General features: G+C 42.9%; 2 protein-coding genes and 1 pseudogene across 3 annotated transcripts; 2 read left to right on the top strand and 1 right to left on the bottom strand.

Moving 5' to 3' along the window:
* The first annotated feature begins 586 nt into the window (after window positions 1–586).
* LOC125588903 lies at window positions 587–2721 on the top strand. Its single transcript, XM_048760847.1, has 2 exons — window positions 587–731; window positions 1319–2721. Exon 2 carries the CDS (start codon window positions 1802–1804, stop codon window positions 2366–2368), a length of 567 nt encoding a protein of 188 aa, XP_048616804.1. The 5' UTR covers window positions 587–731; window positions 1319–1801; the 3' UTR covers window positions 2369–2721.
* A 5938-nt stretch (window positions 2722–8659) lies between these two features.
* Window positions 8660–9986, top strand: LOC106402630 (protein LURP-one-related 14). 2 transcript variants are annotated; one of them, XM_013843405.3, is made up of 3 exons: window positions 8660–9134; window positions 9209–9445; window positions 9545–9986. In XM_013843405.3, the coding sequence occupies exons 1-3, from the start codon at window positions 8880–8882 to the stop codon at window positions 9677–9679; spliced, it is 627 nt and encodes a 208-aa protein (XP_013698859.1). In that variant the 5' UTR covers window positions 8660–8879; the 3' UTR covers window positions 9680–9986. The 2 variants fall into 2 exon arrangements, with proteins under 2 accessions (XP_013698859.1, XP_022559753.1); XM_022704032.2 differs by having other exon boundaries at window positions 9209–9439.
* On the bottom strand, window positions 9739–12148 carry LOC125575698 (annotated as a pseudogene).
* Between the last annotated feature and the right edge of the window lie 2711 nt (window positions 12149–14859).

Consider the following 14859-nt stretch of genomic DNA (forward strand, 5'->3'; position numbering starts at 1 on the left):
ATGGACACTATCCATTATATGTACTTGTTCTTAAGTTGGCCCCTGAGGAGTTTAAATGTATATTGCACACAATTTACAATCAAGATTTTCTTTTACTTTTGTGCAGTGTCCCTTCTTACATTAGGCCTATTAATTTATATGCAATTGATCCATATATGATCCATGATTACTGTCTAACCGCAACTAAACGTAAATGATCTTATCCCATGATATGCATGATCAGAACATTGATTAGAAATTGGACTTGAATCCACAATATCAACTCCAGCCTTTTTGTAACATCCCGGGCCCGGCCCAAAAGGAAACTCAGTGCAGGAGCCCAAGGAGAAGAAACCCTAGACATAACCCCTCTCATTGCTTATAAAAAGAGAAGTTTCCCTAGGGTTCAGCCACAAGAGAGACAGCAAGCGAAGCCCTGCCTGAGCAGAACCCTGCCGCCGCCTCCGCCTCAAGCCGCCGCCGCTCCATCTCCGGCGAAGCCAGCCGCCAGCCGCCCGCGAAGCCCTAGCCGCCGCAACCGAGCTCCTAGCCGCCGCCTCCTTGATTCAGTTTCGTGCAAGCAACTGAGATCTGAACCCTAAGGTAAAACTAAGATCTCTAGCTCTAAGTCATTGGAAAATGACAGATTCTAAACCCATCTCTCTCTTGTGTGAATCCGATTCTCAAATCAGATCTCGAGAAGTGACTGTTCCCCAAACCTAGATCCAGATCTACTTCTGCAAAAAGCTAAGGTGAGGACTTGGCTGTGAACTTGCCTCATGTTGAGTAACCAATGGGACTTAGTCCTTTGTTAATCAGTTCTAGATATTGTGTGTATGTGTGATGTGATATGTGATTGATCTTGTCTAGACGATAGTACGTGTTGAAGTGATAAGAACGTAGGCATGTTAGGGTGGTCAAGAATATGATGATAAGGTGTTGAGACGTGTTGTGAATGATAAGTGAAAGATGTAAGAATAAGTACGAATAAGGGATCATATAGAGAGTCTAAGGAAAGTATGTGGGGTAGTAGTCCACGCTAGGTATCCATAGGAGATGTGGCCAATCCACAAGAATATGGAAGCACCCATAGGAGATGTGGCCAATCCACAAGAATATGGGGTAGAAGCCTAGTTGGGGCTACCCACTGATGAAAAGGACGAAAAGATGAAAAGGATGTGCATTGTAGGGTCTTTAGTTCATGTCGGGTAGTATGGGTTTCTGTGTAATAGATCTTATTAGCTCATGACTTGTGATTGTTTGCTCTTCCTGAGTTGAGCTCGTGGGTTCCTAGAACCTACCCTCACTGAGTATTATGTACTCACCCCTCTTTTTACAGGTAGGGCCGAGAGGGAGCGGGAGTAGATGTCCGTATGGTGCAAGTGTTTTCTCGAGTCTTTCATTTATGACTCCTTTCTTTCAACCATTTCTTCTTAAGTTTTTATTCGACATTTCAGTTTTGTTGAGTTTGGTTTTATGTAAGACAATTTGAGTTTTAATAAGAGTTTTTGAACGAAAAGGTTTGGGGTAAAGCATTTGATAAGGTTCATCGGGCCAAGGCCGTTACAATTGGTATCAGAGCCAGGTTAAACCCACCCGGTGCTGTCCCGGGTGGGAAGGGCAGGGTCGGGTAGAAGTAGGAAAAAAAAAAAAAAAAAAAAAAGGGTTTCAAAAGGACTTCTTCCGAACGTTTTTCTAAGTGTTTCAAAAAGGAGTTTAAAAAAAAAAAAAAATGCACCACTCGGACGGAACTCCTAGCTCACTCGGTGGACAATAGAATACGAGTAGAACCGTAGCTAATACTCCTTCACTTGTCAACAGAATGCCTCCCAAGAATGCCAGAGTTGCAAGGCCAGCTGCGGCCATCCCGAGAGCGACACGACGGGTCACCAGGTCTGCGTCTCAAGCCTCCAGCGAGGCAGAAAGCCGAAGAGAGGGCGCACCCGAGAATGGGAACCCAGTGGAAATGCCGAACGTGGTGAATGCAGCGCTCCTGGCAGAACTGCAAAGATACCGTGACGCCTATGGGGGTCAATTGCCCAATGGTGAAGCCGCCGCAGAGGCGGGGGACAACCCCATACCACCTGGGGCGGCCCAGAATCCGCCACCACCGCCACCACCCCCGGCAGCGCCTGCGGTGGTGCAAGCCCCAGGCCCCAACTACTGGGACATGCTGAGACACATGAAGAGTATGCAGACAGAGTTTTTCAATGGAAAGGCCGACGCAATTGTCGCGGATAACAGGAGACGTCAACTCGAGAGGAACTTCGCTTCTGCAAGGTGCCCACCGGAGTTCCGTAGGGACCTGGCTGCTCACTATCTTAAGGACGACGCACTAGTGTGGTGGGACGAAGTGGTCGAAAGGTCACACGGGATACGACTGACCTAGGATGATTTCCTGGAAGCATTCAATGGGAAGTACTTCCCCTTAGAAGCCATGGACGCGATGGAAAGCAAGTTTCAGGACATCCGTCAGGGGTCAAGGAATGTACGAGACTACGGAGACGAGTTCAACCGACTTCGGAGATTTGCGGGTCACTACCTGAGTGATCACGACTTAATCCGCCGTTTCCTCAAAGGCATGAGAGTGGAACTGAGGAATAGCTGCAACGTGAGGGAATATCGTGATGTCCATGAGCTGATTGAGAAAGCCGCAGAACAGGAATCAGGGCTCGAGGAAGAACGAAAACAGAACCAGAACTCCCAGAACCGGGGTGCCAAACGGCCCCGGGATGCACTGCCCGCGGCTGAGCCTGCCCTGTTAAGGCCCGCATGTGAAAGGTGTGGACGATTCCATGCGGGGGAGTGCAGAGCAGGAGCATGCTTGCCTGCGGCGAGCGCGGCCATATGGCGAGGGATTGCCCGAAGGAGAGACAGGCCCAACGCAGGCGCTGTCACCGCTGCGGCCAGGAGGGACATCAGGCGTGGGAGTGCCCAACACTCCAAAGAGGAAACGCGGAAGGGGCGCAACCCCAACAGCAGAGAGGGCAAGCCCCAGGGCCAAGAGCGTACGCCGTCGAGGGTCGCGAAGGAGCCGAACCAATCGCGGGTATGTTTTGATTTAACGCTACGATTATGTTATATGAAAAGAACTGTTAGTAGTCGTGTAGCTTAGCGTTAGTGTTGTGTAGGGTCTGTCGCGGTCGGAGGAGTGACAGCGTTCACTCTCTTCGACACCGGGGCAACTCACAGTTTTGTAAGCCCTAGACTTACGCGTGAGTGGGACTTTAAGGGGAACTTCAACCCCATGGTGACGGGAGTCGAGACGGCAGGAACAGAGAAAATGGCCACGAGGGGAAGATATGAAGAAGTACCGGTGATCCTCGCAGGAGTGAATTTACCCGGAGACCTGCTGGAGTTAGAACTGGGGCGTTACGAGGTGATCTTGGGAATGGATTGGCTAGCACAACACAGAGCCGTGGTCGAGTGTGCCAAAGCATGCGTTAGGATTCCGCTTGATGGGAGGCAAATCGTGTACAGAGGATGAGAACTAGGACCGGAATAACTGTGGTGTCGATGGCCCATGCTGAAGAAGCAATCCGGAAAGGAGGAGAAGCCTTTTTAGCCACTATTGAAATGGTGGGTGAGACCGAAACGCCAGATCTGGGAAATATCCCTGTAGCAGCAGAGTATGCAGATGTGTTTGAACCATTACGCGGACCCCCACCTCAACGAAATAATGCTTTTACGATTGAGCTAGAACCCGGAACCGCACCGGTTTCCAGGGCCCCCTACCGTTGGGCGACTGCAGAGATGGCCGAACTGAAGAAACAACTGGAAGAACTAGTGGAAAAGGGATTCATACGTCCGAGTAGCTCGCCTTGGGGGGCGCCGGTACTCTTTGTAAAGAAGAATGATGGGAGCCTTCGACTGTGCATCGACTACCGGGGATTGAACAAGGTGACCGTTAAAAATAAGTACCCCCTACCCCGTACAGACGAACTTATGGATCAGCTGGAGGGAGCCATCTGGTTCTCAAAGATCGACCTTGCTTCAGGTTATCACCAAATCCCTATTCACGAAGGAGATATTAGGAAGACAGCTTTTCGTACCCGGTACAGACACTACGAATTCGTAGTAATGCCCTTTGGGCTGACGAACGCGCCGGCAGCTTTCATGGGGCTAATGAATGACATTTTCAGAGATTATCTGGACCAGTGTGTGATTGTTTTCATCGACGATATCTTAATTTACTCCAAGAGCCGGGAGGACCACAGACGCCATTTGAGTATCGTGCTGGAGAAGTTAAGGGAGCAGGGGTTATATGCTAAGCTTAGCAAGTGTAGTTTCTGGCAACGTAAGATTGGGTTCCTAGGACATGTGATCTCCGAAGCAGGGATAGCGGTGGACCCCGAGAAGATCACCGCGATCAAAAAATGTCCAACACCAAGTAACGCAACAGAAGTACGAAGTTTCCTCGGGTTGGCAGGATACTACCGTAAGTACGTTTTAGGGTTCGCCACAATAGCCAGGCCACTCACCCGCCTTACGGGCAAGGAGGTTAGGTTCGAATGGACAGAGGCGTGCGAGGAGGGATTCAAACAACTAAAGGACATGCTGACTAGAGCCCCAATACTAGTCCTACCTAGACCGGGGGTGCCATTTGTGGTCTACACCGACGCCTCCGGGGTCGGAGTGGGGTGCGTACTCATGCAGGAAGGAAGAGTGATCGCCTACGCGTCCAGACAACTGCAGAAACACGAGTCTAATTACCCGACACATGATTTAGAGTTAGCAGCAGTGGTATTCGCATTAAAAATCTGGAGATCGTATCTATACGGAGAAAAGGTGCAAATTTTCACGGACCACCAGAGTTTGAAATATGTGTTCACTCAAGGAGACTTGAACCTACGGCAGCGTAGGTGGATGAAACTGCTAGCAGATTACGACCTGGTCATCGATTACCACCCCGGGAAGGTAAACCTGGTGGCAGATGCCTTAAGCCGAAGGAAATCAGACATCTCCGGAGCAAAGGAAACTCAGGAACTCGCCACGGCCTTAACGAAACTACACCTCTGTGCGACGACCGTGAACGAGGAGGGCGCCGGGTTAGAGGTTGTGGAACAAGCTGACCTACTGAGTCGAATCAGTAAGGCCCAGGAAACGGACTCCACACTCCAAGGGATGGTCGACAAGGAGGTGAGCGGGTACCGTACGGCTGGGAATGGTACTATCCTGTTTAAAGGCCGAGTGTGCGTACCACAGGGAGGGAACTTGAGGGACGAATTACTGGCACAGGCTCATCAATCACGGTTCGCAATTCACCCTGGACGGACAAAAATGTACCAAGATCTGAAGCGGTACTATCACTGGGAAGGAATGAAGAGAGATGTCGCCTTGTGGATAGCCCGGTGTCAGACCTGTCAGCTGGTTAAGGCGGAGCGCGGAGTTCCAGGAGGACTGCTGCAGGAGTTACCCTTACCACAATGGAAATGGGATATGGTGACAATGGATTTCGTCACGGGGCTACCACGGACCACGAGAAACAAGGACGCTATATGGGTGATAGTAGACCGCCTGACAAAGACGGCTCATTTACTACCTATACGAACCACCGATAGGACTGAGGACTTAGCTCGAGAGTACCTGAACACCATAGTGAAGTTGCATGGGGTACCGGTAAGCATAGTATCCGACCGGGACCAGAAGAGTTACGCCGACAAACACCGGAAGAAACTAGAGTTTGCAGTAGGGGATGAGGTGTACTTGAAAATGAGAACCTCTCGAGGGAATGACCCAAACCGAAAGTTGAAAAAGTTGAGACCCAGATACATGGGCCCATACGTGATAAAGGAGAGGATTGGTACAGTCGCGTATCGGCTGGTCCTACCGCCGGAACTATCAGATTTCCATGACGTGTTTCACATCTCCGTGCTACGGAAGGTTGTAAGGGAGCCTGAGCTGATCTTGCCGCACCCGCCTACGGATGCGCAACGTAACTTGACCTTGGTTAGCAAACCCATAAAGATTGTGGAGGAAAAGGAAGTAAATAACCGGGGACGAAAGGAAAAGATGGTTCTCGTACGTTGGGAGAGGGATGGAATCCACGAGGATGTGTGGGAACATGAGTCGCATTTGAAGGTTAACTACCCCGGGATTTTTGGAAACGCGGAACGGGACCAGGAGGAGGTCCAGAATTCGGGGATGAATCCTTTTCTAGTGGGGGAGAATTGTAACATCCCGGGCCCGGCCCAAAAGGAAACTTAAGTGCAGGAGGCCCAAGGAGAAGAAACCCTAGACATCCTCCCATTGCTTATAAAAGGAGAAGTTTCCCTAGGGTTCAGCCACAAGAGAGACAGCAAACGAAGCCCTGCCTGAGCAGAACCCCGCCGCCGCCTCCGCCTCAAGCCGCCGCCACTCCATCTCCGGCGAAGCCAGCCGCCAGCCGCCCGCGAAGCCCTAGCCGCCGCAACCGAGCTCCTAGCCGCCGCCTCCTTGATTCAGTTTTGTGCAAGCAACTGAGATCTGAACCCTAAAGGTAAAACTAAGATCTCTAGCTCTAAGTCATTGGAAAATGATTCTAAACCCATCTCTCTCTTGTGTGAATCCGATTCTCAAATCAGATCTCGAGAAGTGACTGTTCCCCAAACCTAGATCCAGATCTACTTCTGCAAAAAGCTAAGGTGAGGACTTGGCTGTGAACTTGCCTCATGCTGAGTAACCAATGGGACTTAGTCCTTTGTTAATCAGTTCTAGATATTGTGTGTATGTGTGATGTGATATGTGATTGATCTTGTCTAGACGATAGTACGTGTTGAAGTGATAAGAACGTAGGCATGTTAGGGTGGTCAAGAATATGATGATAAGGTGTTGAGACGTGTTGTGAATTATAAGTGAAAGATGTAAGAATAAGTATGAATAAGGGATCATATAGAGAGTCTAAGGAAAGTATGTGGGGTAGTAGTCCACGCTAGGTATCCATAGGAGATGTGGCCAATCCACAAGAATATGGAAGCACCCATAGGAGATGTGGCCAATCCACAAGAATATGGGGTAGAAGCCTAGTTGGGGCTACCCACTGATGAAAAGGACGAAAATATGAAAAGGATGTGCATTGTAGGGTCTTTAGTTCATGTCGGGTAGTATGGGTTTCTGTGTAATAGATCTTATTAGCTCATGACTTGTGATTGTTTGCTCTTCCTGAGTTGAGCTCGTGGGTTCCTAGAACCTACCCTCACTGAGTATTATGTACTCACCCCTCTTTTTACAGGTAGGGCCGAGAGGGAGCGGGAGTAGATGTCCGTATGGTGCAAGTGTTTTCTCGAGTCTTTCATTTATGACTCCTTTCTTTCAACCATTTCTTCTTAAGTTTTTATTCGACATTTCAGTTTTGTTGAGTTTGGTTTTATGTAAGACAATTTGAGTTTTAATAAGAGTTTTTGAACGAAAAGGTTTGGGGTAAAGCATTTGATAAGGTTCATCGGGCCAAGGCCGTTACACGCCCGATTAGTGGGAATGAACCCATGAATAACCGAGTCCTGCAAGAAAATTAAAAAATCATATATTAGAACTTTTTAATCAATTAAAAAACGAAAAGCTAGCAAATCTATAATACAACAGTCAGTACCAATTCATCGAGGAGGATAATCGTGATCCCCATGAATTCCCCATTCTTCTTGATGTTACGGGAATCCCAAAAGCGGATGAGACGACCAACAACGAACTAAGAAGTTCTTCCGAGGCGAAGAGTGTTGAAAGTGGAGTGGGCGACGACGGCATTAGCGACTGGAGAAACTGCAGAAGTCATTTTCGGAACGGACATTACAGAGTTAAGCAAAGAGAAAAAGTAGAGGAGAAAAGGTAAGAGCAAGCGAGAGCTAACCTTAGAAGCTGCTATATAATGGAGACTGGAGAAGCGTTAGAAGAAGCCAAATCGTTTCAGTGGCAGTGAAAGTGTGTGTCAATGAGATGAGTTATGAAATTGATATCGTCGGACGAGGAAGCGTCTCTTCGTCGAAGAACAATCTCGAAGAAAAATGAAACCTTAGCAGTCGTCAACGAAGATAGTTACGGGCCCAACCAATAACATGTGAAAAAACCCGAATAAAAACAAACCACACACAAAGCCCACTTGTGAAACAATAGAATACGCAGGACCCATACTGTCGACGTGTACAGCTTAGGGGGAAAGAAACTGAAACTATTATATTATAGATTTTGGAAGACAAAATGTACTATGATTCTCGGTTACGTGGAAAATAGTTGATATCATAAGTAATTTTATTTTACTTTTTGACTTTTTATTTGTCTTCCTCTTTATGTATTATTGGGGCTTGTCTCCTTTATTGGTTGATTGGTTGTTTTGTTACCTTAGCTGCTTTTAACTTACAAAACATGTGAGGTTTGTATGATTAAAGTTAGAATCTTTCATATTTTGTGATTGAAATAACCATGACTTTCTTGTTTTTTTTTCTGAAGTTAATCAAATAGTTTTTATCGTTACATCAAAAAATTATTCTATATATTCATGCTTGAGCTGGTATGAAATTCATATCAGAATAGAACAATCAACAAAAATCAACTCTATATGGAAAGCTATAGCAGTCTTGGCAAGGAAGTCTTCATCCGGTTTTGTGTCCTGGGAATCTGATTGAACCTCGAAATAGCAGATTGCTTAGTTATTTTGTTTCTATATTTAAAGAATTAGTTTATTTTTGGGTTTTACAATATAGGGTTAAGAATAAAACTCTGATTTCATAACCAGAGAAAGTAACAACACCAATTTTGAAAAGTTGCAAAATATGTTTTCTAGTTGATATATTTCAAAAGAAAATGTGAAAACTGTTCTTGACAAATTATCATCATAAGGAGAGGATTATCAAGGGCTCTAAAGCAAAGAGCCTTTCATAATCTTTTGCAACCTTCTTCTTCTTTCTCGAATTTATTCAAATATAGAATCAATGCCAAAGAACAAGAAAACAGAATGGCAAGTAGGAGATCCTCCCATAAGCGTAGTAGGCGACCAATTCTGTAATCCATACCCAATGGAACTAATGGTGAAGAGGAAAGTTATAAATTTCTCAAAAGATCATTACCAAGTGGTTGATCCTAGTGGGAATATCCTCCTGCAAATTGATGGACAAGCTTGGGGGTTTAACCGTAAAAGGGTTATGCGTGATCCAGCTGGTTTCACAGTCCTCACAATGCGCCAAAAGGTTTACAAAACATTCAATCTTTAGAGCCGCCATTAAGATTGTATTATCTTGAGATTGTGTATGTATGTGTACAGGGGATTAGGTGGAAGAGGAAATGGGAAGTGCATGGAGGAGAGAGCAAAGATAAAGAAGACTTGCTGTTCACGGTACAGCAATCTTCAGCCATGTCATTGAAAACATCTGTGGATGTTTTCTTGGCTGAGAACAGTAACATCAAGAAGAGCAGTACTTGTGATTTTCATGCTTCTGGTGGATACTCAAATATCTCATTCAAAGTTTTCAAATCTGATGCTCTCATCGCCGGGGTAGGGGTAAAAAAGACTAAGACACATCTCTTAATTAATCTCTCTTTTGTTAGAAGACATTGGTGAAGAATTGAAATCTTTTTGTTGTTGTGGGGATGGTTGCAGGTTACGCATAAGTTTACATGGGGAAGTTACTGCAAAGGGAAATATAACTTTAGTGTTAGTGTAAATCCAGAAGTGGATTATGCTTTTATCATTGCTTTGCTTGTTATGGTCGATGACATTGAGAACTTGTGTTAACCAGCTTACTATATTATATTGCCTGAACGAACACTCTTATTAATTATTATATGTAAATAAATCGAAGAAAATCTCCATAGAAGTAATGAGAAGCAGAGCAAATGTAGTCTTTTGATATCAAACAAACCAATTTTTTGACCAAACCTCTTAAGAAACTCATAACCAGACACAATAAAATCAACCAAGAGTGGAACATGAAGTGACATGAACACAAATGAAGATACACACCAGCAACGATTAATAAGAAAAGCTCCCGGATGGATAGAGAGGGTATGTTTAGGTAAGATCATCCTCCTCAAGCTCCTTTGCCTTCAGCTTCTCCTTCACCCTCAACAACATAGTTGTCTTCCATGAATCCTGGCAACAACACCATTTAACCATGATAAAGATTCAGACAAAAGGTTTAAAAGGACATTCTTTTTCAAACTTTGTTGGTATGCAATGAGCCCATACCAGAGGCGTCATGCTATCAAATTCCTTGACAACGTTTGTGAACTTTGCGATGTCTTCTTCATCGATAGCAGCAGCAAGATCCTATCCATGGGAATTAAAAACACTTGATTTAGCATACATTACGCTAAGCTACACTCTCATAATCACTACAAAACTCAGTTTTTAAGCCTTACAGATAAGAACTTGCATTCTCGTGTTCCTGTAAAAGTTGGATCCAGATCCTGCAGAAAAGTAGAAGTTAGAAATCAAGTCACAGATCCTGAAAGGACAGGACAACGCACGAATGCTGATGTTAACGAACCTGATATTTCTCCAGAGCATTGGTGATGGAAACAACATCAGCTTTGCAAAGGTGACACATGCCAGCATTGAGAAGATGGCCCTTAACTCCATACTTAAGCAAGTTATTCCCCAGGGAATGGCGTGCTATATCTTCATAAATCTTGATTGCCTTCTCATACCTGCCAAAAATACACCAAGCCCTTATCAATCAATCAATTCATCCAAACGAAAGTAAATAAAAAGCTACAATTGCTGCCCGTGCATAGTGAACAACATCATGAATACAAACAATGTACAGATTCAGCTGAGTACTGTAAGTATGTCAATACCAAAGGATGAGAAAGCAAAAACAAAGGGAAGGTTTATATAAATCTTACTGCTCCAACTGGGAAGCATATTGTGCCACCTTTAGATTGCACTGGTTTGCAGAAGTGGTTACTTCTTCATTCTGAAAGAACTCAGCTGCCTTTTCATAGTAAACAATAGCCTGATCGATCTTCTGGCTTCATAATACTCAGCAATTTCCTGTAAACCATAATGTACAAAACCAATTACAGAAAACAATCCGCACCAATCTTACTGAAGTGTACGGAAAACATATCCACTGGATCCAATATACATAAAAGTAAAAAAAAAAAAGAGCAATGAAGAGAGTATTTAAAGAGCGTAATATTTTATTTTGCTCAAAGGAGACTAAATGGTACCTTATAGTACCTCGCTGCCATGTTAAGCCTTCCTATCTCGCAGAATATATTCACTGCTCGTTCTAAACAAGATGCAGCCTCTGCATAGTGCATACAAGATCATGGCTATGTTAAGACAACGATACACATGTATAGCGAAAAGTACAAAACACACAAAAGAAAAGTTGATAACCACTACTAATGTATCACTGACATGTCAATTAACAAAATATCATCTCTAGGATATAAATATTCTAGTGATCTCTTTACATACCATTAGTGTCAACTTTCTTGTAGTATTTAGCAGCTTCAGCATAGGCATTAGCAGCATCATGTTTGCTGTCCGACTGCAAATAGACAGAAATGCTATCATATACATTATTACTACATAATAGTTCAACACATTCATCAAGCATCATGCTCTTAGGACAAGAGCACTTACCTTTAAGTGACAATCAGCAAGTTTAAGATAAGCCTTTCCAGCTTGATCCCCTGAAACAATCATATACTGAACACATCAACAAGATAATCAGTGGCGGAGGCAGAGAATAATATTGTTGGGGGCATCTACACTAAGCTAAAATATTTACAGTGGGGGCATATAGGTTGGGATTAATAACTTACACTAATTTCTTAAATTTTGTTGGGTTCAATGGCCCCCACCTTGTTCTATGTGGCTCCGCCACTGAAGATAATACGTTTTAATATCAATCAAACAGGTCTAGCTAGACCCAATGAGTAACTCTAATGGATCAAAGTAACCTAATATCAAATCATATCTTTTTTTGAGAAACCTAGAAAGAAAAAGGAAAACTTTACATGATTTGGCGAGTTTATAGGAATTGGCAGCTTTCTCGAGGAGATCGGCAGCGTCTTCATACTTAGATCCGAAGATTCCCCTTCCGTTCAGCTTCTTCTCGAATTCCTCCTCTCTCCCCAGATGATCACCCATGCCCCTAACTCTCTATTGAAATTAACTCCGATGGTTTTGCTTTCGATTCTTCTTCGAATGTTTCGTCTTCGATTGAATTTGCTTCGACGGATTTTCGCAGAAAAGATTTTTCAACTCATATAGGTGGGCCGAATATGGGCTTTAGTTTTGTAAAGCCCAACTTAGTTACACGCGTTATTATTATTTTTTTTTCCACGAAATTCTGATTTTATTAATGATCGAAATAGTCAATAGTTATAGCATCTCTTATTACATTGGGAACAAAAGCATGATATATGTATTCTTCTCGGCCTGGTATTTGTTGTTTGCCAGCAAGTCAGCACATGAGTTAGATCCCCAGTTTTTCCAAATGTGTTGTATGATATCGAACTTTTGCTCCCATTCCCATATATCGCGTAGCCAATTTAAGACATCGATATTTTTCGTTTTCCTTGTAGCCAGATTGATGACATTTGCATTGTCTCCTTCAAAGATAACTTTTGTGTATCCTTGACTCCAACAAACTATCATAGCACCAAGTAAAGCTTGTAGTTCACTCTCCAGGGCATTATGTGGCTTTCGTCTTGAATTGTCCTGCTCCCTTAAAGAGACCCATGCTATCTCTAACCAGCCATCCAGCTTGTACTGGTGTGTTTATGTTGTACAATGATCCATCATAATTGCACTTAACCAATCCCGGATCAGGTCTCGTCCAGTTATTTCGTTGGTGAGTTGATGTCCTTTGCGGTTATCCTATCTGATCTGCATCAAGATATTGTTGTGCTTTTAGCCATTCTTTTGTATCATAGTATGCGGCTTGAAGAGAATGTCGCAAATGAGTTAACTTCTGTTGGAACACCGTTTTGTTTCTACATTTCCATATGCACCAGAGTATCCACCAAGGTAATTGTTTGAGTTGGTTTGGTATTGTAGAGTCTTGATGGAGTAGGAGTCCTAATTTATCTTCTTGCGTGCCTTGCGACTGAAGCGAACCACTGTTTGAATAACCCGATGCTCTCCAGATGTTTTGAGCATAGCTACAATCGAAGAAAAGATGTTCCGCTGTTTTTTCCTGATCGCAGTAAGGGCATTTCACAGAACTTGTTACATGGCACCGTTGAAGATTCCTCCCAAGAGGTAGGGATAAAGTGATCATCTTCCAAAGGAAATGTTTTATTTTTGGTGTCGTATGGAGGTTCCAGATGAGTTGTTTGAGTTGTATATCACTTGGTGGTGGAGTGATGTGGTGATTACTCGGAGTATGTGTAGCAAGCCAGTATCCTGATTTTACGGTATAATCCCCCGTCTTGTTGATCAACTTCATATGATGAACACAACTTAATATAAAGTATTTCTTCAGCATCATCATGAGTCATTGTATTGCGAACTAGTTCCTCATTCCATTCCATTTGACCTTGACATATAAAATCTGAGACCTAACTGTTTCCAGATTGATCAGATAATGGTGCCGGTGGCCTAGGGGGTGTAGTTGGTAACCAAAGATCATTCCAAGTATCAATCACGTTGCCACTTCCAATAACAAAACAAACTCCTTTTGTTATTAAATCTCTTCCGTGTAGTAATGATTTCCAAATATAGGAGCTCTGTTTTGTTTCTCGTGCTGTAAGAATAGAAGATGATGGGAAATACCTCCCTTTTAGAACACGAGCCATCAAGCTGTTTGGTTTGGTTAGGATACGCCAAACTTGCTTCCCAAGTAAAGCATCATTGAATTTTTCAATATCTCTGAATCTCATTCCTCCTTCTTTTTTTGGTAAACTCATTCTATTCCAAGCAAACCAATGCATTCTTTTGCTGCCATCATCCTTTCTCCACCAGAATTTTGCCAAGATATTATTAATATCATCACAAACACTCTTTGGCAATTTGAACATATTCATAGGGTATACTGGTGTCTCGAGGCCACAGATTTGATGAGTACTTCTTTACCGCCTGGAGCTAGAAATTTATTTTGCCATCCTTGTGTTTTTGCTTTGACTTTTTCAATGACATACTTCAGTATCTCAGTCTTCTTCCTTCCAAATTGCTCAGGGATACCAAGATATTTTCCTCCACCACCTTCGTTGTTACACGCGTTACTATAACTGTGAGTTTGTTTACTGTTTTACTCCCATTTTTAACATTGGCTCTCATCGTAAAAATTAAGAAGGAAAGTAATTCGATTCTGCAAATTTCCCGAAGCCATTATGTAAAATCATGTATCTCTCCAAGGGTGATATTATTATTATTTTAATCTAGAAGAACTTAGACACATATTATCATAAATTTTGAGTAATTCAGAAGTATATTTATAGAATAAGAAAGGAAAAATGATTGCTGACTACATGAAATATTGGCCATCACATGGCTAACCATGCAAACTAAACTAATGTATACATAGCTACGCAAAGTGTAAGTTATGCATAACAACATCTTAATGATGTTATGTAGTTAACATCACGTGTTTAGTTTCGTTCATCCAAAAACTGAAGTAGATATCAGAAATCGTTTAAATATCTCGTTTCACCAATTAAAATATGACCGACCCTACCGTAATTTAACTAAATGATATTTCAACCCACGTTTTAAAAGCGTAAAAATATTTTTTTAACAAAATCTAATTTACAAAATCAATATGTTTTAACATTTTTTATAAGTAGTGTTGTAACATTTTTATTTTAGTGTATTTGAAAAATATATAATTTTATTAATTTTATTTATATCAAATATGAAAGTTATATAAGATATTATGTAATTTGTTTTTTAATTATTTTAATCTGTTTTCTTATGAAATTTTAATAAAATTTCTGTAATTTGTTTGATTAATTGTG

This window comes from Brassica napus, chromosome C6 (genome assembly GCF_020379485.1).
Source record: "Brassica napus cultivar Da-Ae chromosome C6, Da-Ae, whole genome shotgun sequence".
Taxonomy (NCBI): domain Eukaryota; kingdom Viridiplantae; phylum Streptophyta; class Magnoliopsida; order Brassicales; family Brassicaceae; genus Brassica; species Brassica napus.

Bases quoted from the DNA above. Each gene is read 5' to 3' on its own strand.
- LOC125588903 (XM_048760847.1), top strand. From the start codon at position 1,802: ATGCCTCCCAAGAATGCCAGAGTTGCAAGGCCAGCTGCGGCCATCCCG.
- LOC106402630 (XM_013843405.3), top strand. From the start codon at position 8,880: ATGCCAAAGAACAAGAAAACAGAATGGCAAGTAGGAGATCCTCCCATA. The intron at 9,135-9,208 runs GTTTACAAAACA...GTATGTGTACAG, and splicing joins TCCTCACAATGCGCCAAAAG to GGGATTAGGTGGAAGAGGAA. The intron at 9,446-9,544 runs GTAAAAAAGACT...GGATGGTTGCAG, and splicing joins CTCTCATCGCCGGGGTAGGG to GTTACGCATAAGTTTACATG.